The following is a 22,777-nucleotide window of genomic DNA, read 5'->3' as shown; positions in this document are numbered from 1 at the left end:
AGTTCTTTGTGCCGTTTCCCCTCAACGTCACACATACACATCCTGTTTACGTGGAAGCAGGAAGTGTCAGTGTCAGTGGTTGCATCTCTGGAGGAGTTTGGCTGTGTGGAGGTTGTGGATGATGTCGGAGGTTTCAGCTCAGTCCCTGCGGGTCGCGGAGATCCGGGACCCGGCGGCGCTGTTCGAGCGCTACAGCACGGAGGAGATCCGCGGCGTGGAGCGCAGGGTGCGCGGCGAGATAGAGCACAAGAAGGAGGAGCTGCGGCAGATGGTGGGCGAGCGCTACCGGGACCTGATCGACGCCGCCGACACCATCACCGAGATGCGGCAGTGCAGCGAGAGCGTGGTCCGCTCCGTGCGGGACATGAGCCGCTACTGTCACCACCTCAAACACCACCCGACTGTCCCTGCTGGGAGGACCAGCACCAACACCACCCTGAAACACAATGTAAGTACTGCTACTGTGTCACTGTCACCACCTAAAACACTACCTTTACAGTCCCTGTCCCTGCTGGGAGGACCAGCACCGTCCAACACCACCCTGAAACACAATGTAAGTACTGCTACTGTGTCACTGTCACCACCTCAAACACCACCTTACTGCTTGGAGAGACAACACCACCCTGAAACACAATGCAAGTATCGCTACTGTCACTGTCACCACCTCAAACACCAGTCCACCTTACTGCTGGGAGAGACAACACCACCCTGAAACACAATGTAAGTACTGCTACTGTGTCACTGTCACCACCTCAAACACCACACTGTCTAGTGATGTGTCGGTCACGAGCGACTCGTTCATAAGAGCCGATTCATTGCCGTGTGCGTGAATCGAATCGCTCACGTCTTGCAATGAGTCGGTTCACGGCCACTGTCACTGTCCCAGAGTAATCTAGTAAGAGAGTGGCGACACTAGCGTTGACTCCCATTTTAACAATGGAATGCGGAACTATAGCCTCCCTGTTGGGAGAGACATCACCAATACCACCCTGAAACACAATATAAATACTGCTACTGTCGCCACCTCAAACACCACCCGACTGTCCCTAACTGTCCCTGACCCTATTGCTGGGAGAGCCAACACCACCCTTAAACACAATGTAAGTACTGCTACTGTCACCACCACAAACATCAGTACACCACCTACTGTCTGTACTGGAATACACAACTGCTACTGTCCACCTCAAACACCACCCGTCCCTGACACTGTCTGTCTCTGCTGTATAGCCAGCTCCACCCTGACACACAAACGCAATACTACTACTGTACTGTCACCACCACCTCAAACACCACCCTACTGTCACTGTCCCTGTTACACACACGGATGTGTGTATGAAAAACCTATGCACAAGTGATTAGAGGTTATCCATTGCCTCTTAAGTTACAATTCCTTCCATTTGCATATTTACTGTTTCAAGCAGATAAATGTCTGCTATTACCTACCGGTACATTGTGTTTCAGGGTGGTATTGGTGCTGGTCCTACCAGCAGGGACAGGGCAGAGTGTCGAGTACTAGTGACACGCTTTGATCTCGCGACAAAGCGGGTGCCTATGGGCAGGTGCACCATCACTGCTATAGGGGTGGGCGATATGGTGATAAATAACGTATCGTGATAAATGTCTCCATGATATGCCTTTTCAGAGATATCGTATATATATATATGATACAGTGAATGCACATTATATGATTTTCAGTTCTATACCTTAATTTATACTTTTGTAGAACGACTGACCTGACACGTCACACCTGGAAGGTGATTGCAGATCATGACTAACATGTTATTAACTCACTTCTAAAATTATGTCAACTCAAAATACACAATAATGCATATTTTACATTTGACAGTAAGTATATACACTGGAACACTAAATGATGTTGATACATGTGTACTTTCTTATTGGCTCACATTTTGTCACCTTCCTGAAAATGTATTCTCTGCTAATCAAAGAGCTGGAGAAACATGGTCCTGTGGCTGAACAAACACAATGAATATAGTGCTTTAACCTTTTAACCTTTGTTTTAACCAAAAAGATGACACTTAAGGTCCCTGCACATTGCTGCGTTTTTCAGATTTTTAGCAGCGTTTTTCTGCCGGTAAATCAAATCAAAATATAAACACAATACTAACTAGAAAAAGTGCCCTTCCGGGCACAGGTCTCCACCAGGTTATCCACAGATCCGTGCAGTTAGAGGTAAAAACACTTTTCGGCCAGTTATAGCGCCACCTTGAGGCTGAGTTGAAATTGTTCATGTGGCATTTCGTCCTCGGCCTAGTGGGAATGTGGGTGCACAATTTCACGGAAATCACGCGATGTGTTCATGATTTGCAGCATTTTGTTTGAAACTGAGCACTCCTGTGAACTTTGGAAGCCAATCTTAACCAATCAGGATGGAGTCTGATAAATCTGAAAGACCCGTTTCGTTGAATGGCTCTAGAGAGACTGTGTACCAATTTGCGTGATGTTTGGACAAAATCTGTAGGTGTACTGTGCAAAAACTTGTTTTGCACAAAGCGGCCTCCTGGTGGCGCTATAACAGGCCGTTCTGGAAAGTTTGGGGCAGAGGTTCATGGTTGGCATCCAGGGAGTGTGTGTGCAAAATATGGCATTGAAAAACTTGTTTTGCACAAAGCGGCCTCCTGGTGGCGCTATAACAGGCCGTTCTGGAAAGTTTGGGGCAGAGGTTCATGGTTGGCATCCAGGGAGTGTGTGTGCAAAATATGGCATCGACCGGGTTAACGGTGGCCGAGATTAGCTGTTCACGGACACACGGACACACGGACGGACACGCGGACGGACGGAGTGCAAAACATACTCTCCCCACATGCCTTCGGCCTGGTGGAGACAACTAGGCTGCATCTGGTTTGTTACATTGTGTTCCATTGTTTCAGGAGCAGTGGCAGGAGAAGTTCTACACCATGGCGTCTCAGATCAAGCTGCTACTGGAGATCCCAGAGCGGATCTGGAGCTCCATGGAGTCGTGTCAGTACCTGCAGGCCACCCAGCTGTACCTGCTGTGCTGTCACCTCCACAGAGAGCTGCAGCTGGACACCAGCTCCACGGGGACTCACTACAGCCCAGTCCTCGCACGCTTCCCCATACTCATCAGACAGGTCGCCACCGCTGGACACTTCAGGTACTGCCTCTCTTCACTGCCCAAGTTTGAATTAAATTGACATACTAAAATAAATTGGCCAGGGGTCCCTTTTATCCGTCCACACCAAATCAGTTAGCCGATGTTGTACAATGATGTTGTACAATGATGCTGATGTACAAGGTCAAAATGTGTGGGGTTGCGTTGCTGTGACGCATTGTGAGCTTGTAGACAGAATTAAGGATGCTAGGGTTCATATTAGAGGTCTGCATGCCCGACAGACCCCGGGCCGACCCGTTGATTAGGGCCCGGCTTTGGCCATTTTTGTATTAATGCATGTAGGTCAGGCACGGGCCGGGCTCAGGCTCCTTAAACCTTACATGGGTTCGGCTCTCTGGCTTAAAAGTTCCAGACCCTTGTTAGGTTAGAGCAGGGCCGAACACCACAGGCCAGCCTCAGGTCAATGCAGAGCCGTAGTTCATACGCGCTTCATTCAAGCTTAAAACCACATTTAATTTTGTTTGTTTTGGAAATATGAGTGACTAGAGCACTAGACATGTGGTGAAGAGCTTATGAACCATGTGTGGGGTTTGGTATGAACAGGTCCACCATCCTCATGGAGAGTAAGCTAGTTCTGCGAGGACGGGCCATATCGGACCAGGCCATCGCTGAGGCACTGGTGTCCACCATGCTACTGGAGGACAGCTCCGCAAGACAGGCCCTGCACGACTTCCTATTGGCCAGGAAGGCCTCCATTCATCAGCTACTTAGCCAACCACAGCATGGTAAGAAGAGATTTCACTGAGCTCTCTCCTTATGTCGATCCCAAGTTGCACAGTCCTAGACCACCAATTACTTGGACTACCGGTACACTTATGCACAGAGCCTATATGACCAATCACAAAACGGTGTTCACAAACATGTATTAGAAACATTTTAAATATTGTTTTGGCATTTCCATATCTGCTAAGCATCTACAGATATTTACACAACTGCACGGGGAAAAGCAAAGTGGGGGGAGTCTGCCCCTATTATATGTTTTGTTTTTTTACATTAAACAATGAGTGTTATTTTAGTTTCAAAATGCACCACCTGTAATGTACTACATTTGCCTTGTTGTTCTGATTAACAACAAATCTGTTTCCATGTTTTAGTTTTTCTTGTTTTTTTATTCCAAACCGAATTGCCCCAAAATATGTTTTTGTGCCAGTCTGAAGTCGAACATAGTGGTGGGGAGGCGTAATTATGATGAATTATCCAAAACTCTTTCCGTCGTCTTGTCTCAGTGGCTGGAATCAAGGCCCAGGTGTGTAGCTTGGTGGAGCTGTTGGTGACCACGCTGTTCCAGGCCTACGCTGTCTTCTACCTCCCCCCAGAGGGCAGCCCCCGGCCTGGGGAAGGAGTGCTGGGCTGTGGCATGCTCTTCTCCACACTGGAGAACGTTACCACACCTACAGGTACAACATCTAGCGAGAGAGAGACAATATGCTAGATTCTCGTGTATTGTCTCTCTTTTTTTGATAAATAAATCAGTGCTATTGAACACCCTTTTCGTCTGTGTGTGTTACAAAATATTAAACTTATGAAAAGTATAAAAAAAAAAAAAAAGCGTTTCGGCCAAAAACAATGTTTTCTTCCTGAAAAATTACATTTTGGACTTAGGTGGGTTCTGCCTGACAGCAGAGATGTACATAAAAAGGAACCTGTGATCCAAGTAGTCACAAGCTCTTAATTTACAATAAGCAAGGTAAACGCATACATGCATAGAGACAGTGTAGTGGCTCAGTAATCTAAGATCATAGGTAAACCAAGAACCTAGCATCAAATGCTATATATATATATATATATATATATATATATATATAGAGGGGGGGGGGGGTACGCACCCAGGGTGCCGGCCCGATTCCGGCGAGCTGCCCCACGTCTGAAACGGTTGAGAAATGACAGAGTTACCATGTGGGGGTCCCTCTACTGTAGCCTCTACTGTACTGTAACTGTACTGTACTGGCACACCCAAAATCACCATACATACAGACTACAGTTATTCAGTTAATATGTGCGTGTGTGTTTGTGTGTTAGGTTGCGCACAGGTGGTGAAAAACAACCATGCTGTTTTTGTGCTCAGACGCACCCACCCAGCAAGCCAGCCACCCACACACATAGCTCCGTAAGGGAGTGGTTGCACCACTCAAAAATCATCTGTACATTGCAACTATAGGATCTGTCTAAATAACATCTAAATAAAATGTTAACCATTGCATAATACTGCATGGTCGTCCAGGGCAGGCTAGGTCAAGTGCTACATTGCTTTATTGACAAAGAAACATACGTTGATATCCGACAACATGGTACCTGCCAGGTTCTACTCATTTAATGTATTCAACTCTGTTATGTTAAAGTATAGCTTAAATTATACTTGCATACTATAGGAGTAGGAACTAATCTTCAAGTTTAGATTTAAAGCTACCCTCTGTAACGTTCCTGTTTTATCCCGGATTTGTTTCCTGCTGAAATCTTAACCACTGAAGTGATCTAATAGGCCCTGCGGTAAGCCCCGCTCGCTCAGCTGCCTCGATACCGTTGTTAAGCAGGACAAACATCAGCGAACCTCCATTGAGGACCGTGTTATGTCGGCGTTTTTCCGAAGAGGAATAGAAGCATTCACATCAACAACATTCATACTATAATAACGCCATGGTGAAACGTTGCTGTTGGGCGTCCTGCAACAGTGCTTCATAGGCACCCAGAACGTTTGGGGCATTTCTTTTTATTCCTTTCCCGTGGGTGCGCACAATGTTTACATTCTAGAGGAGGAAGCGGCGGTGGCGTCACTCGTTCACCCTCCCTGCTATACTATCATACTAGTATTAACGTCAACCTTTACTAAACAATGGTTAAATCAATCGTCTAATAAACAACAAACAACTTACCATGGAGCAAATGGTGTGCTTTGTAACTTTCTAGTTGCTTGTGTTGGACGGCAGCCACATAACTGTCTTCAACCACAGGCTCCAGTCACCCACTGCGGTTCAGAAAAAAAAGAACGCTGCTTACCCCCTTCTGCATGCAAAAAGTGAAGGTCCGCTAATGGTCTAAACTATTTTCTTTGCCGTTCTTAAATTCAAAATAGTTTAGACCATTAGCGGACCTTCACTTTTTGGATACAATGTGCAGAAAATGGTAAGCAGCGTTCTTTTTCTGAACCGCAGTGGGAGGGAACGTGACTGGAGGCTGGAGACCAACACAAGCAACTGAGCGTGGAGATTAGAAAGTTACAAAGCACACCATTTGCTCCAAGGTAAGTTGTTAGTTGTTTATTAGACGATTGATTTAAACATTGTTTAGTAAAAGTTGACGTTAATAGTATGATTTAGTAGCAGGGAGGGTGAATGAGTGACCGCCGCGTCCTCCACCTCCAGAATGTAAACATTGACATGTGCATGATGTGCGCACCCACGGGGAAAGGAATAAAAAGAAATGTCCCAAACGTTCTGGGTACTTATTAAGCACTGTTGCAGGACGCCCAACAGCAACGTTTCACCATGGCGTTATTATAGTATGAATGTTGTTGATGTGAATGCTTCTATTCCTCTTCGGAAAAACGCCGACATAACACGGTCTTCAATGGAGGTTCGCTGATGTTTGTCCTGCTTAACAACGGTATCGAGGCAGCTGAGCGAGCGGGCGGGGCTTACCGCAGGGCCTATTGAGCCTGCCTGCTTGCCAAGAGGAGACATATAATTTTGACCTTCATGCAGTACCACATGTCAACCAGTAAGTGTCCCACCAGACCACAGGATGTGAATGTGTCAATCTAACAGCAGGAGACTACAACCAGTGGTAAACAAAAACACAGTACACTACTTGACTACTATACTTACTAACATTGAGTCAACCTGCTGAGACAAGCTGGTCTAAAACAGTGGTTCTCAAACATGTTAAGGACCCTCAGATTTGGCCATGGACCCCCATTTGAAAAGATTTTGTGCCAGGGACCCCCATAGAGAAAATGTGTCGACATCATTTGAATCGTTTGAAAAGTATTTTATTTTCTAAATTCTCAAAAAGATTAATAGCAGCTCAAGTTGGTCTAAAAAGCAGTGGATGGGGGAAATCTTCACACCTACAAAAGTTGTATTTTGTGTCACCGTAACGGTTTTGTGTCATCATAACGTGTCCCCATGCAGGGAAAGGCAGGAGTGTTTTCCAGGACATGAGCACAGGGAACTGGTTCAGATACCTGCCTACCTCCATCGCCGAGTTTCAGCCCGCCCTGCGAACCCTGGCCCAACCAATCCAGAGAGAGCAGCTCCGAGACACACTCCAACAGTGGATAGATACGTAAGACACAGACCATTAGAGGCAGACTCCTGGTTTGATCGTTTTTGTTGGTTTGTTTGTTGGTTGGTTGGTTGCATGTTTATCCTTTATGAATCTGTTGAGCAGCTTCCATGTGGAGGGAATTATTAAACCTGTTTGTCTAGATGGACTTATTCCAAACATATCAATATACTAGACCGCAATGTATCCATTAAATGAAGATTAGAAACACCTGTGTAGCCTTAGCTGGTATGCACTAATCAATGTAGCATGGGTTGTATTTGCCTCCCCAGTGTCTGGGGAAAATAGGTAGTTTTTTTTGGTAGTTGCTCAGATTAAACTTAATTGTGCATAGTTCTTTATCATGGAAGGCAGGTGTAGACCTCTCCTAGTAAAACCCGGGAAAGCATCTGTCCATTTTAGCAACATATGGTTTTCAGAAAACTCTTAGGATTTAGAGAACATTGGTTTAGATTCTAAATCTAAATCTCTGCTATTTTTGAAAACAACAACTCCTCAAAAATAGCAGATTTGGTACAAAACATTGTCAGAAGGGGGGTCCGTGGCCAAATACAGTACATATCAACTTTTGGTATCCATGGCATGAAAATGTTTGAGAACCACAGGTTTAGAAGGCGTTTGTAGAATCGGCCCCAGGTCTTAATGGGTTCAAACCACAGATGTCAATGCTAGTCCTAAGTTACTAAACGATAAACCGTTCACATTGTTGTCCCCAGCTGTAAGGAGGATCTGTGCAGTGGCATCAGCAGTCTACTGGTGTATGTGAAGAGCCTGAAGGGCCTGGCGTCCATCAGGGATGCTGTGTGGGACCTCCTCTCTTCCGAGTCCATCAGTCAGCACTGGGGGTCCATGTGTCAGCAGATGCTGGAGCGCCCCCTGGCCATGTGGGAGGACTTCCTGCAACAGCTGTTCCTTCAGCGTCTGCAGGTAACGCTGGATTTAGGGCTCAAACTAATGGAACTTAATCCGTTTTTGGACAAAATAAACAGTAAAAAGCTACATTTTAATAAAACAATTGTTTTGGGGGAACTCTTTCTTTCATTACATTAATTTCTGTCTTGCATTGCATTCAATTGGTCTGCAACAGTTTCTTTTTTTAAATGTATATAATGCATTTGATGCACCTTATACGTTTATAATAACGTTTGACTTTTCTAAAACGAAAATGAGTCGGTGATTAATGGATCGTAGAGCTCAAGCACATGGCTTTGAAGGGTAGCAGATCTACAAGCTCTCAACATGTCATGCTGCAATGTGTTGTGGGCATGTAGATCAGATTTTGATTTAAAAAAATCACACCTGTGAACTGAGCAGTGCAACTATACATTTAGTGTTATAGTTACAGTACTATACTGTGCTCTGTACTGTATTGTAGTGTACTGTACTGTGCTCTGTACTGTACTTTGATTATTTTTGGAAGAAATCTTTGAGAAATGACAGAGTTACCGTGTGGGGGTCCCAGAAGATACAGACCCCCGGGAACTCGCCCAACTTTCCGTGTCCGAAACGGTCGCGAAATAACAGAGTTAAGGAGTTGCAGCTTTCTGTGCTCGGACACGGACACGGACACGGGCTCAGCACTAACAAATTCAGTACATTACTAGCTACATATTTTACCAAACTATATCTTCCTTGAATGTCCGCTTCCAGGCCATCACCCGTGAAGAAACCCAGGGAATTTCAGCCAGCTGCACCCAGCTCCTCAGCTCTGCTCTGAGAGACCTGGAGAGCCACTCAGCCCAGTCACGAGCACCGCCCTCCACGGGTGGCAACAGCTCTTGCAGCCGCACAGGGGCCCAGTACGAGGCAGATGTGGCTTCCTTCCTGTGGTCGGAGGGAGTGGGGGACCTGCTAAGCGACGCTGCCTGGGTGAGTGTGAGCCAAAGAGGCCAACAGCAGCAGCAGCAGTGTGGAGGTCTGGCCATGAAGACCCAGGCCCTGACGCCCTGTGTGCAGAGCTTCTGTTCCTCCCTGGACGCCAAGCTGAGGAGCAGGCTGGACGACCTACAGTGCTACCTTCCCTCCCAGGACAAAGGTGGGAGCAAAGTGTGGGGCTGAAACTATTCAGTATTTCGGTAGCGATTCAGGAATTGGCATAACCTTCGTGAAATGGGGGAGGTATAAAGGTCCCCACACACCGATCGTGTTTTTCAGATTTTTTGCTGTGTTTCTCCATCGGTTTTCCGAAAAACGCGTCCAGTGTGCAACCACCTTAATTGCCTACTAAATGTATTCATTTGTGGGAGTGGCGTGGCTCCAATATTGATTTTGGACTGCATGTGACCAGCCTGTGACATCAATATGATGTCGGTGGTCTATGACATATCTATGGCATATGTCTCCAAAATCGAAAGCCACAAAAAAACGTAAAAATAAATAAATATATATATATATATATTTCAAAAAGCACTTCTGTGGCCTGCTGGCAGCATGCACAAGAAGTGTGACGCTGATTGGTCCAGTGTGTACACACACACACACACACACACACACACACACACACACACACAACCAATGAAACATAATTTCCTGAAAAGTAACCGTTTCCCGAGTGACCCGACAGTATATAATGTCATGTATATGTATTCCTCTCCCCAGCCTCCAGCACCACGTCGGCCCTACACTCTGTCTCCAACGGGTCCCCCAGCAACAGGCGTCCCTCCACCGCTGTCGCCGCGTCTCCCTTCGACCGCTTTACGGACACGCCGGCCGTGGAGGACACCCTGCGGGAGAACTGCCTGGCGTGCATGCGTCACATCCTGTCCTCGGTGCGCTCTGAGCTGGCCGCGGGGCAGGCCGGGGGTCCTCCGGCCCACCTCAGCACGGTGCTGTTCCTAGCCAGACTGTGCCAGTCGGTGGGAGAGCTCTGTCCCAACCTTAGGCGCTGCATCCTGGGTAGACGCGGCAGCGGTAAGACCTGGCTCAGTTATTACATTCAGACATGCAAGTGTAGCTTTTCGGCAAAAATCTACGTTTTGAAACCAAATGAGGCACCAGTGTGCTTCATGCAAATCCGTTGAGAAATGTTTTGGAAATGTTTCTTGATTGGTCACTATTAGATTTGGGATAATTATTGTTTTTTTTATGAACTTTGTATAACATAAAACATAAAAAGTGGCCACGGAACAACACGAGCACCAAAACCAGGAAGAGAATTCTGCCGGTGGGGGCCATCGTTGTATATATCCAGGCAATTGAATATACAGTATGCAGTATGCACCATAAATGTCATCATAAATGTAAATGTTCTTTATATATGTTCGAACGTTCAATGCCAAATCACAATGAAATCATAAATCACAGTTATTTGTATGACAAATGAATGGTCTTAAATGTCCAGGGATGGAGGCCACAGGTAAAGGCACGCCGGGTCAGAGCAGGAAGCTGGGTAAAGCCAGGGGAGCGGTTCCGGAGGTGACCCCCGCCCAGGCCAAGTGGACCGGGCTCAACCAGGAGCTGGTTGCCTGTAGCATGGAAGCATATGGCATCTGGACTGACGCCCTCTCAAAGGTCAGGGTCTCAAACCTGAAAGAGTTAAAAGAGTTTGTTCCAAAGACGAGATCTCTCTTTTCTTTTTACCAACGACCATCAACCGCCACCGCACGACGCGTAGTGAGCTTGTAAGTCGTAGATCTGCTATTAGAGTGCAACACCCAAGTGCAACCAAACCATAAATAGACTTGTCTTTGTCTTGTAGTTCCACTAGTCCCACCCTAACATTTTAGTCTAGTCTTTATCTGTTGATCAAATTGTCATTATGTTTAGCTTAGTTTTAGTCATCGTAGCTTATTTTTTATTTATTTTCTGTCAGTGAAAAAAGGTAGTCAACATCCATTTTTCTTTTTTTAATATATTGGGATTTTGTAACCCATTTTTCACCCCTGTGTCAATCATCTAATGTGATCCTGGGCTCTACACACCCTCCACCAACCTAGTCCCCATATATGAGGGTCATGGGGAGAGCAACGGACTTGAACTCATGCTTCCTTCATGCCTGAGTGTCCAAGTTGCTCCTTTACACCTGACAGGGGGGAGTTTCCCTGGTTGGACGTAGCGCGTGAAAGAAACACGTTATTCCAACCAGTTCCTTTCCCCTCCATCAGGTGCCCCGGCTGGCCAGGGGGAGGCAGTTTAGTGACCAGGATCACTGCATGTTTTTTGTGAGGGTACCTACCCTAGGGGACACGGGGAGAACATGCAAACTCCACACAGAAAGGCCCTTTCATTTTTCATCATAGTTTTAGTCGACATATTCATTCAACACTGGTCTCCAGCTCCATCATGTTGTGTATGTTGTTGTTGGTGCAGGTACTTGTAGATCCGTTGTCTCCAGTACTTCACACCCAGTCTACAGGCTCCATCCTGACCACCGCCACAAACTGGGAGGAGATGGAGATCCAGGAGGAGGCGGAGTCGGGGAGCAGCGTCACGTCCAAGATTAGACTTCCCGCTCAGGTCAGTTCCATTCAACTACATGACAGCAGGTTATCCTGACAAGCATGTTGTAATAAAGACTTTTTTCCCCCTTTTTCTTTTTCTTTTATGAAGCACCTGTGTCATTTTATACTTTGGCTATTCAAAAATAGCAGATCTGCAAGCTCGTAGCATGTCACTTCGTGCCGTGCTATATGAGCTTGGAGATTCATGACCTACAGTAGCACCCATCTCTTCAGACTCTACCTCACCCACATGTACACTGTGTGTGTGTGTGTGTGTGTGTGTGTGTGTGTGTGTGTGTGTGTGTGTGTGTGTGTGTGTGTGTGTGTGTGTGTGTGTGTGTGTGTGTGTGTGTGTGTGTGTGTGTGTGTGTGTGTGTGTGTGTGTGTGTGTGTGTGCGCAGCCGTCGTGGTTTGTGCAGTCCTTGCTGTTCCAGCTGTGTGTGGAGGTGAACCGGGTGGGGGGTCACGCTCTGCCCAGGCCCACCCTGAACCAGCTGCTACGCTCCTGCCTGGACCGGGCTCTCCAGCACTACCATGCACTCACACAGCCAGACCACCACAAGGTACCTGACACACACTGCTGTGTGTGGTTCTAGGGGTTTAGGAACCAAATGGACCCTTACGGGCCTGGTAACTCTTGAGTGCACAAATGTAACCAAATGGTCTAACGTAGACATGTACTGATACCGTTGTTTCCTTCCCGATTCCGATACCCATAACTTGCGTATCGGTCGATATGAAGTACCGATCCCATAACGAATCTAGGACAGTGGTTCTCAAAGTGTCTTGAGGGGGTTCCAAATTTACCCTTGCAGGTCTGTAACTCTGAAAGTGAGGACCCTTGAGTAGAGTGTAGTACACATGGAACCTGTACACTCGGTTATAGGGGAGGTTTAAGAACCACTGATCTAGGAATAAATCAAAATTCCATTAATAATTGTTTGTGAAGTGCAGCTACAACTTAGTAGTTACTAGTTAATAATGTAAATACTGTACTACGGTATGAGTAACAGTCATGCAACATCAACTGAAGCATTCAAAATATGGCTGTAAATGAAATATGTGATAGATTACGCGGTAGCGGATCGACATAGACTGGCATACTCGCCGATACCAACATTTTGGGCAGTATCGGCAGCTTTTCTGATACTGGTATTGGAACAACTGTACTCTATAAAGGCTGATGTATACTACAGTAGAACAACCAACGTCGGTTTGGCTGAGGTACCTGGAGAAAAAGACAAAAAAAAACATGGAAAGACACATTTCGTTTCATACTTCTTTGTTCCGGAAGCCAGACTGCTTTTGTGACAATTTGTGAAGGAGCGGAGGTACAGTATATCTCTGCTGTCGGGCAGAAACCACCTAAACTCCTTTATCTTTTATTTTTCAGGAAACTAAAAATGTCAGGAAATATATATTTTTTTAAAACAAAGCAATACTAACAGATCAGCTCTGTTGTTAAAACAAGTTTTTACCACCTACCCGAACAAGATGCTTTTGCGGTAGCAGCCCCTGAGCTATGGAACACCCCCCAGAAGTGTTTTTGTACCTCCTGGAAGTTGCCAGTAAACTGCAATAAGATGGTGGTCTCCTGCCTCACACTTTTCCATTGTGGTTCCATTCCGTTGTCACTAACAGGAGGGACAGTTCCCTATGACCCAGAACAGAGCCTTGCAGCTGTTGTTTGACCTGCGCTACCTCAGTGCCACGCTGGGAACAAGACCCGAGGAGGGCAAGAGCTCCCGCTCCCAACAAGACCCCAGGTACCATATACAGTCAGTGTATACTGTCTGTCGACTCATTGTTAATGACATTGTTGTTAATGATGTTCACGCGTCAACGTGTTGATTAACGCCCTGCTCATATATGAGCAATAGAAACCATATTTTATACTTTGGCTCTCTCTTCCCCTTCTTTTTAAGCAAACATTTTGGCTTTTGAAAATTACGTCATATGGCAGCCAAGTCTATGAACTTTTAATGTTTATATAGGGCAGCAGTTGACATACTATGTATGATTTTCTGTCTGTGCATGTGTGCGTATTGCAGAGTCCAGGAGGTGTGCGATTGGTTGGAGAGTTACATCGACCCCTTTGATCTGGATGTCTTCACTCCGCATCTAAATGCCAACCTCAACCGCCTATCACAGAGAACCTCGGTACTGTCAGCCAATATAGAATCACACCTCTGTACCATCCACCAATACCAGACCCATCGAGAGAGAGTTACGGCACGCTTTGATCTCATCCCAAAATGGGGTGCTATGGGCTGTAGCCAAGACAGAAATAGCAAGTCATCTCCGGTTTAGTTTCCATACAGTATCTGTGTGAAGTAGACAGACACCTTTTTAGGAGATGGGAAGCAGGTTGCAACCTAATATTTCCAGTGGGAGAGTGAACGTGAACACAGCTTCTGAACAATTCTTTAGCTCCTTGGTCACTGAACTAAATATTGGACCCGATCACCACAAGCCACACAATATTCCCATGATTCTCTTACCAAAATGGCTTTTTTCTGAGAAAAATCAGGAGAAAATGTACTATATTATTGACCTTTCTCTGTCCCACCAACACATGCAGTGGGATCTAGCACCAGTAACAATAGGGCGCTTGAGATTTGCTGGCCGACCATTTGTAGGATTTGTGTACCATGTCGGCTCTAGTGGCTCCAATTGGGATGGACTATCGACCTAAATTAACAATCTTTGTTCTTTAGTTCTTCCTCATTGAGATCTTCTGCATTCCATTTGGAGGCTATTCTCTCTCTCTCTCTCTCTCTCCCCCCCCCCCCCCCCCAATAGAATAGCACATGCATGTATGCCCCACTACACAGTATGTCTATTGAAGTAGGAGGTCTCTCCACAATTAATATCATCATAACTCACTGAATTCTCAACCTATTTTCAGTTTGTCAGGAATGTCAGACATGTACTTATGTTATGAAGTAGGACATATGTGGTTAAATAAATCAATCAAAGTTGTATAGAATGTAATACTGTTGTTGTGGTGATGTGTGTGTTGCCAGGTGTTGCTGGGCCTGTTGACGGGCACAGAGAAGCAGTTTGTGTCACGGAGCAGCAGCAGTGTCACCTCCCAGGAGCCCTACAACATCCTGCCCCTGGCCAGCAGCCAGATCAGGTGAATTGTAGTTCTGTATATGACCTTTTGTAGTTCACTGAGAAGTCTGTGTTTAGAATGTGACATGGAGTGCACTCTGGGGACTTATGCATCCAGTGTAGCATTATTCAAATCATAAAAGTATGGATTTTGAATGTGGAAATTAATGCATTTTAATTGTCAACCAGTGGATCTCAAAGTGGGGTCCTTGAGGATATTCAAGGGGGTCCCCAGCCAAAAGGAGGAACTATAATGGCTTATAACTATAAGAGCTTATAGACTTAATGGCTTCCTGGCAAAGTTGAGACACAGTTAAGTGTGCTTCTTTGCACATTTGGTAGGGTGCATATTGTGAGGGTGCGAAGAAGAGCCTCAGTGCTATCGGGCAAATATGATTTTGCAAGCCCGTTTCTAACTCTTTCCAGTCTTTCGGACGCATTTACCCCGTGCATATCGAAACCGATTCAGGATCTCGGACCCCCTACTACCGAGTATAAACCAACTAGGCTGAGCATGTTTTGAGTCTTCCATGTCAGTTAACCTACTGTATGCGTACATAATCAGCTTTTACTGTTTAATGAATATTTATTTCCTGAAGAAGATCCCAGTGATGGAAACGTTGAATTAATAAACCAGTGGAGCTGAGTTATTCCTTACCAGTGTTGCGGACTCTATTTCTTTATCTAATTAATATTTCTGATCATAATGCTTCGCTATTTTATTTTGTGACTATCAATAATGCAGATGTGCAGCTGTTAATGTTTTGTGTCCTTCCCAGGTTCGGCTTGCTGCCTCTGAGCATGACCAACGCACGCAAGGCCAAGTCAGCCATCAGGACTACTACCGCCACACGTCCACTGGTAAGACCACCACACCACAGCGAGATGAAGCCTGATCTAAACGGAAATAACCGATCTATAAGCTCACGTTGTGAGCTCATAGATGGACTATTTCCGGGGTCATCATTTCCTGTGTCATCCATTTGTCAAGCAAAACTTTTGAGATGCCTTGAAAAGACTCAAATATAACAAGCCTAACATGTTAGCTTGAAAATAATTTCTTGTCCGCAAGCAACATCGTCTTTCTACAGAGAATTATACAATATTACACGTATGTCGTTGCTGTCAGTTGGAAACCTTGTATGTCCAAAACTGTACCTTTTTATTATTATTTTAATAACATTTTTTAAATGGCAGATCTACAACTTCACAGAGCCTGTAGATCTGCTATTTTAACACATTTTGTGTGACACGTGTATGATGAAGTAGGACATTATTCTTTTTATATGTGCACATCTGAAGCATGGAGATACAAGGTTTCAGCCCTACAGTGACTTTTTATTTATTTATTGATTCATTTGTGTTGTGTGTTATTCTTTTGGGTAAACATTGTTTTGTTAAACCCTCTGCCTTTGCCAGCATTATTGAATGTGGGAGTCACAGGCAAGTCCCCCTGCTGGCCCGCTGCTGTCACTGCAGTGGTCTGTGTGTGTGTGTGCGTGTGTGTGTGTGTGTGTGTGTACTGTAGTGTACTGTAGTTGTAGATGCTCATGTATAATGTGATTAGTGCATTCAAAAGAACAGGGTTGCACTCAATACGTACTTACGTAGCTTGTTTTATACCCTTTTTTGTCAGTTTGTCAGTTACCTCCACAATTAAAACCACCCTTGATAAATACGCTAATAATAATAATGATAATAATAATGATAATGATGATCACCACCAGGACACTTTTCTTTCTTAATTCATAAATCCGAAATCAACCTCATGAACATTGTAATTACAAATTATGTTTCAAGAAAATAGGTTTCCTGTATGCATAGATAGATACTGTAGATAGATAGATAGATAGATAGATATCAAACTTTATCAAGGCCAAGGGTGCTGATAATTGTGTATTTTACTGTACATCCATATATCATATTTAACCATCCAGCCTGATGGTTAAATATCCAGAATAGCTGTGCTCGGTATAGACTTACCACGCTAGTGTTCTGTCTTGTCTTGAGCCAAATTCAACATTCTACTTGAGTGCAGTCTTATTCTTCTGCATAGATGGTATTCATTGGTGAGAGTGTAGTAGCCTACCTGCACGTTTGCAGTGTGATTGTACCATAGTACTGCTGCATTGTGCAAGACCTGAGAATAATATGAAGGCTTTATTCAGACATAACAATATGGACATGCACTACAAGCCTCCATGTTGTTTAAAGGTATATTCAGTGATTTCACTTAATTCAAATATCACTTATTTTTTTGTTTTGTTGTGATAATCCTCCCTACTATAGAGTGTGCTGACCATATAAGGAGTTCCTCCCTGTGCCCAGTTAACCCCTGGGGGTCAAAAAAACCTTAGGTTTCATTTTTGACTCTCTATCCTGATTGGACGAAAGGCTTAGGTCCCAGCCAAAAACGAAACCTAAGGTTTTTTGAGTGAAATCACTGAATATACCTTTAAAAGGTGCTGCAATTCTTCTTTTTTCCACTTCTTCTTTTTTTTTTGTTAAAACAAACAGGTTGTTGTAAGGTTAAAGCTCTATATTCTGAGAGTAATTGTTGCGTTATTTATTGTTCAGTAGCAGAAGTCCCAATTTCATCCAATCAGGAGAGTACCAATTTGTCAGCTTCAATTGTCTGCTCACCTTTGGTTTCATCACTTCCAATTTCAATTATTTTTTGTCCTGTAGGGGTTCTATCTCCTGACTGGATAACATTGGTATCCCGTCCTGAATTTTAATTTTCTGTTTTCAAAAGAGACAGAGAGATTACTTAGTTGGATAGTCTATAGCAATTATTACTATCACAATATAGAGCTATTTAACACTTATTTTAACAAGACTATCACTTCCCACCACCTTTCATTAGCTTGTTGTGAGCTAACAATTGCCCATGTTTATCAGTACAGTATATCTCATAATGCAGCTTTAATATGTGAACCAATGACTGTTAGTCTTGCAGGAGGAGAGAAGAAAGGATTGCTTTTATGCTTGATGAATGACCTTGTTTAATGATTGTGGAGCACCAGCCTTGCATCAGCTTTGTTGTGAGATCTGCACTGGACGGCAGCCCATGTAGTTTTACTGACCCTGCATAATTTGTAATTCATCATACGACGACGTCATGTGCAAAAAATAGCGGATCTAAAAGCTCACAACCTGTCGTGATGTGATTTATTGGGTGCTTGTAGATCTACTATTTGCAGCATGTGACAGCATATATATCAGGCCTCATGGCCTGCTAATGATAGAGCACAATCCCAACCTCACGTTAATATCATGTGTTGAGCCATAAAGCCATGTAAAGCTATTGTGACCGGTTTGTGTATGTGTCTATTTGTGTATACTGTACGTAAAACAGTGCATTTACAGTACCGGTATATAGACAGGGCTGCGCATAACCTTTTTGGGCTAGTTCTCAGGGGAGCGCCTGGAGATGTTGCCTGGTGTGCACTGCGTGTACATTACATGAGACAGATAAAATGAACTACTCACCTAATTCCGCAGAGGTTCCATGTTTAACATACTTCTAAAGTCTGTACATTGTGAGCGGGATTTAAAACAAACAACAACTTGCATGCTGTGGTTTGCTATAGGCTACTAAACAGAAATGTGCATGCACAAGGGCTGCCAAAGTAGGCCTATAGGCTATCTTTTGTTGTTTTTCTTGTTTTTTTGCCCCGAAGTTAGACTGGGCCAGCTCTAAACTGACTGGGTGGCCCAATGGACCCTACGCTGGTGCTTGTAATGATTAGTCAACACTAGTTTTATTTCTAAGTCTACTTACAGGACGTAGATAGACATTTGTAGTATGTGACACCAGAGCTAATAAATGTCGGTACCCAAGAGCGCTTCATTTTGTTTGAGCTGCCATGTAAGATTTATTTTCACCACTCATTCGCACCAGTTATGTGCAGTGTCCACCCCTGTATATAGCACCTTTATCCAAAGCTTAACAATGTGCATTTTATCGGAAATTAGGGGTTCAGTGTCTTGCTCAAGGACACTTGACAGGCACTAACTCTGGGGGAGCCTGGGATCGAACTGGGAACCTTCAGTTTCTAAACCGGCCGTTCCCTCCTGAGCCACTGCTGCCCCTTTACTTACAGGCAGGCGCGCCATCTGAGTTAGCAAGCCGTAGAGGGCGGAATAGGTTTTTCACCAATCACATGGTGGTTTTGTGGTTTCACATACTTTGGGCTTCAGGATAGCCTAAGAAGGTGTACACTGTTGTGTACCTTATTACAAGTATATACTATCACACATTACAAGTATATACTATCACTGTATGCAATGCTGTCCAGTAAAAGGTGCTGAAAACTCAAGCTTTCCTACTGTTTGTCTCCCGCTGTTTTCCTGTTGCCTGGCTGTGTCCCTCAGCTTTCCTTCCGTATGTCTTAATATAGGACAGTGGTTCTCTAACTTTGTATTTTATTTTTTTCAAGGACCCCCAGTTTAGGTAGGCCTATGCATTAGACCACAGACACCCATAACTCTTGAGAGTGTACAAATGGAGTTACACACATGTAGAGTCTGACCATTTTTGTTCTTTCAATAATGTATCTGGCGACCCCTTGGAACCCCCTCAAGGAACCACTGATTAATAGGCCATGGTAGCCTAGAGGTGTGCATAGTTGATCCACATGGATCATCACCGTTTCACTGGAGAGACAGGTAGTGTTTCAGCCCAAGATAGTTATAGTGCTTTTCTGCTTTCAGCAGCACATGGATTCATGGCTCAACTTAAAAAAAGAAAAAACATAGTTTACGCCCCGCTCTCCTTTGAAACATGAAACTCAAGTTGAGATTCTATCCATATAAAAGCACAATTACTCTTTGGTAGAGGTTTGGGTTGTGTACTTAGCTTGTCATGATGTGACTCCAAATAGTGTTGAGATATTTCAATAGATGTTCCGTTGATTAAAAACTGATCATCCAAAATACTCTCCTCTTTGTCTCTGTCACACTTTTAGCACACAAATGAGCAAAGACAAAGTGGATTCTGCCAATGTAAAACATTACTCGACTTGACTTTAATAATCACTGTGTTTGCTATGGCGTGTAGTAACGTTATCAATCATTGTAAACTGAAGTAGTTGTATACATTGCCAGCATCTGCTTTGTTACTGTACATTTTAGAGCTGTTTCACTGACTGTAATGTAAGACAATGATGAGACTATTTGGTGTTATCAGTTTTGGATCGTCGCAAATATTTTGAGTTACATCATAACTCCATAAGAACCCAAACCTCTACCAAAGTATCTCTGTGCTCTAAGCTTAATTTATACTCTGCAGTTAGGACAATGCAGTCCAAAGATCATAGATTTTCAATCTGTTATTTTTGGCAAGCCACACCATCATACAACATACTATATAGACATACTACTATAGAGTATAAATTAGGCTTGGTGCGGCTCTTCTGAATTTAAGACCAATTATTCATGTTCTTTTCTATTTCTCTGCTAGGCTCCTCCCACGTCAACACCAGCCAATGACAACACTTTCCGCCCTGGCAACTTGTTCAGGCAGTTAGCCAATCAGGAGGAAGAAACTGCAGCTCCCTCGTTGTTCAAGTTGGGTTGGCTATCAGGCATGTCTAAATAGCACTACTGTTAACATGTGTGGCTGAAACTGTACAGTAACATTAACACTACTGTTAACATGTGTGGCTGAAACTGTACAGTAACATTAACACTACTGTTAACATGTGTGGCTGAAACTGTACAGTAACTTTGTAAAAAAAAATAACCTGCTATTTTGACAGCCTGCTTTTTATGTAATTTCAAATGAATTCACCTGTTATTTATCAACATAGTCAAGCAACGCTGTAATATTACTGATGTAAGATCAATAAATTCTGGAAATGTAATTGAGGTTGTTGCTGTTTTACGTAATTTATTGATTATAGACACTACCTTTGTTTTTTAATTGTCTTTTTATATTTCCACCTGTTTTCCCACCACCAGTGAACATCAGACTCGTTGCTGTCGGGTAGAAACCATGTACGTTCAAAACTGTAACTTTTCAGAAAATGAAGGGAAACACATGACTGTTCCTATGGATCCCATGTAGTTGAATTTAGTATAATTTGTTATATTTGTCAAGTCAACTTGTCAATACTTTTCATTGGTTAAATATTTATAAATCCTACAGACACTAAAAAGAGAAAACAAAGTGAAAATAGTCGATCTATCAGCTCACAAGGGGCCACGATGCAATACGCTTTGAGCTTGTAGTAGGGCATTTATTTACGATAAAAAAATATCACCCTCCAAAGCTGGGCATAGGATAAGCTGGGCTTAATATGTAGGAACAATAGCCTCTCAAAAAGTAGGAAATATGGAGATACAAGGTTTCTGCCTGATGGAAAGAATATGTTCAATCAGTAGGCTATAGATGTCATTGTAAATGTTAAACCAGTAACATTCACATAAAACACACATCGTGTTAAACCATGTTGTACAGTGTTTACTCATGTATCGTTTTATACACAGACTTCACACAGATGAGTGCTCTTCCAGCCCGGATTGCTGCAACACGGGGTATTGAATAGCCAGCTTATAAATGGATAAAGTGGTTAAAATGGTTGTGATGCTGCATGAACTACTTTTGCTGAGGACCCCCTGGAACCCCCCAAACACCACTTTGAGAACCCATGCCCTAAGCCTAATGCACTGGGTCCAACATTATGTTTGTTTTTCTTCTGTAGTGCTCATCCAAACACCAGAAGTTGAATATAGTGGACAATAGCCTCTAAATGTCTGTCTGTCTGTCTGTCTGTCTGTCTGTCTGTCTGTCTGTCTGTCTGTCTGTCTGTCTGTCTGTCTGTCTGTCTGTCTGTCTGTCTGTCTGTCTGTCTGTCTCTGTCTCTGTCTCTGTCTCTGTCTCTGTCTCTGTCTCTGTCTCTGTCTCTGTCTCTGTCTCTGTCTCTGTCTCTCTGGCTATGTTTATCCATACGTCCTTCCCATTCATTCATTCAGTGGTCACCTAGCTGCTACTACAGTATCACAATCTCTCGTTATATTAAAAGGATCTCTGGCTAATAAGACCTATATGTCTTAAAACTTTATACTTGCTCTCTATAACTTTCTAATTTGAAAATTAGTAATGAAAAACACCGTAATTCAGTTTTTCACACAATAGGATGTATAATGTATTGTTGACCTATTTCTACCATATACAGTTCAATTTTGACCCCTCTCTTTCACGTGGAACTATGGTTGTGTGCTGCTGCTGGCGTAGTGATACTGGACGTGGACAAAATATAGTTCCATGTGAACTGTGTTTTTGATGATGTTTCACACTGAGGAAGGCCTACGGGCCGAAACGTCCGTTTGTTGTTGTTGCTGGGGGTGTAGGTGTACAGTACACACCTACACACCAACAAAGAATCCTAACTGGATAAAAAGTGAGTGCTGGTATTTCTTTCTACGTATAGTTAATATGGTGATGTCAAGATATAACACAGACACTTGGTACATTGTTTCGCTTACTTAAATTACTTTGCAACTGTCTGCTAGTTTAATTGTTTTACTACCTTACAGATGGAGACATGGAGAAGCCTACAGTACCATTTTTGTTCAGTCTTCATAATGTTTAGGATGATGTAATTCAGTTCCTTTTAATATGCAACTCTCTGGTGAAAAGGATTCTCTGACTGCTATTATTTCTAGGTTCTTGGTTTACCTATCTTTTATCTATTTGAATGCATTTCATGTATTACCTTGTGTTGACCTTTTATTGTAAATCGCTCTGGATTAAGAATGTATGCTAAATGCCTAAATTGTA

General features: G+C 43.7%; 1 protein-coding gene across 7 annotated transcripts; it reads left to right on the top strand.

Annotated features, from left to right (window-relative positions):
- Positions 1-75: 75 nt before the first annotated feature.
- Positions 76-20,923, top strand: cog1 (component of oligomeric golgi complex 1). Of its 7 annotated transcripts, none has more exons than XR_014570146.1 (17): positions 76-448; positions 2,892-3,136; positions 3,698-3,879; positions 4,381-4,551; positions 7,282-7,435; positions 8,152-8,362; positions 9,086-9,470; positions 10,034-10,345; positions 10,776-10,945; positions 11,744-11,890; positions 12,276-12,437; positions 13,516-13,640; positions 13,926-14,034; positions 14,901-15,013; positions 15,771-15,852; positions 20,456-20,676; positions 20,721-20,922. XR_014570146.1 is itself a non-coding variant. In XM_083779928.1 (17 exons), exons 1-16 carry the CDS (start codon positions 119-121, stop codon positions 16,417-16,419), a joined length of 2,907 nt encoding a protein of 968 aa, XP_083636054.1. In that variant the 5' UTR covers positions 76-118; the 3' UTR covers positions 16,420-16,434; positions 20,456-20,569. The 7 variants fall into 7 exon arrangements, 6 of the variants coding, with proteins under 6 accessions (XP_083636054.1, XP_083636053.1, XP_083636052.1 ...); XM_083779928.1 differs by lacking the exon at positions 20,721-20,922 and adding an exon at positions 16,411-16,434 and having other exon boundaries at positions 20,456-20,569; XM_083779927.1 differs by having other exon boundaries at positions 2,898-3,136; positions 20,456-20,923.
- Positions 20,924-22,777: the final 1,854 nt, after the last annotated feature.

This window comes from Protomyctophum parallelum (assembly GCF_964188405.1).
Source record: "Protomyctophum parallelum genome assembly, chromosome: 13".
NCBI classification, from domain to species: Eukaryota; Metazoa; Chordata; class Actinopteri; order Myctophiformes; family Myctophidae; genus Protomyctophum; species Protomyctophum parallelum.
The sequence above is the reverse complement of the archived record's forward strand: the minus strand, read 5'-3'. Positions and strand labels throughout refer to the sequence as shown.

Bases quoted from the DNA above. Each gene is read 5' to 3' on its own strand.
- cog1 (XM_083779925.1), top strand. From the start codon at position 119: ATGATGTCGGAGGTTTCAGCTCAGTCCCTGCGGGTCGCGGAGATCCGG. The intron at 7,436-8,151 runs GTAAGACACAGA...TGTTGTCCCCAG, and splicing joins CTCCAACAGTGGATAGATAC to CTGTAAGGAGGATCTGTGCA. The intron at 14,035-14,900 runs GTACTGTCAGCC...GTGTGTTGCCAG, and splicing joins GCCTATCACAGAGAACCTCG to GTGTTGCTGGGCCTGTTGAC.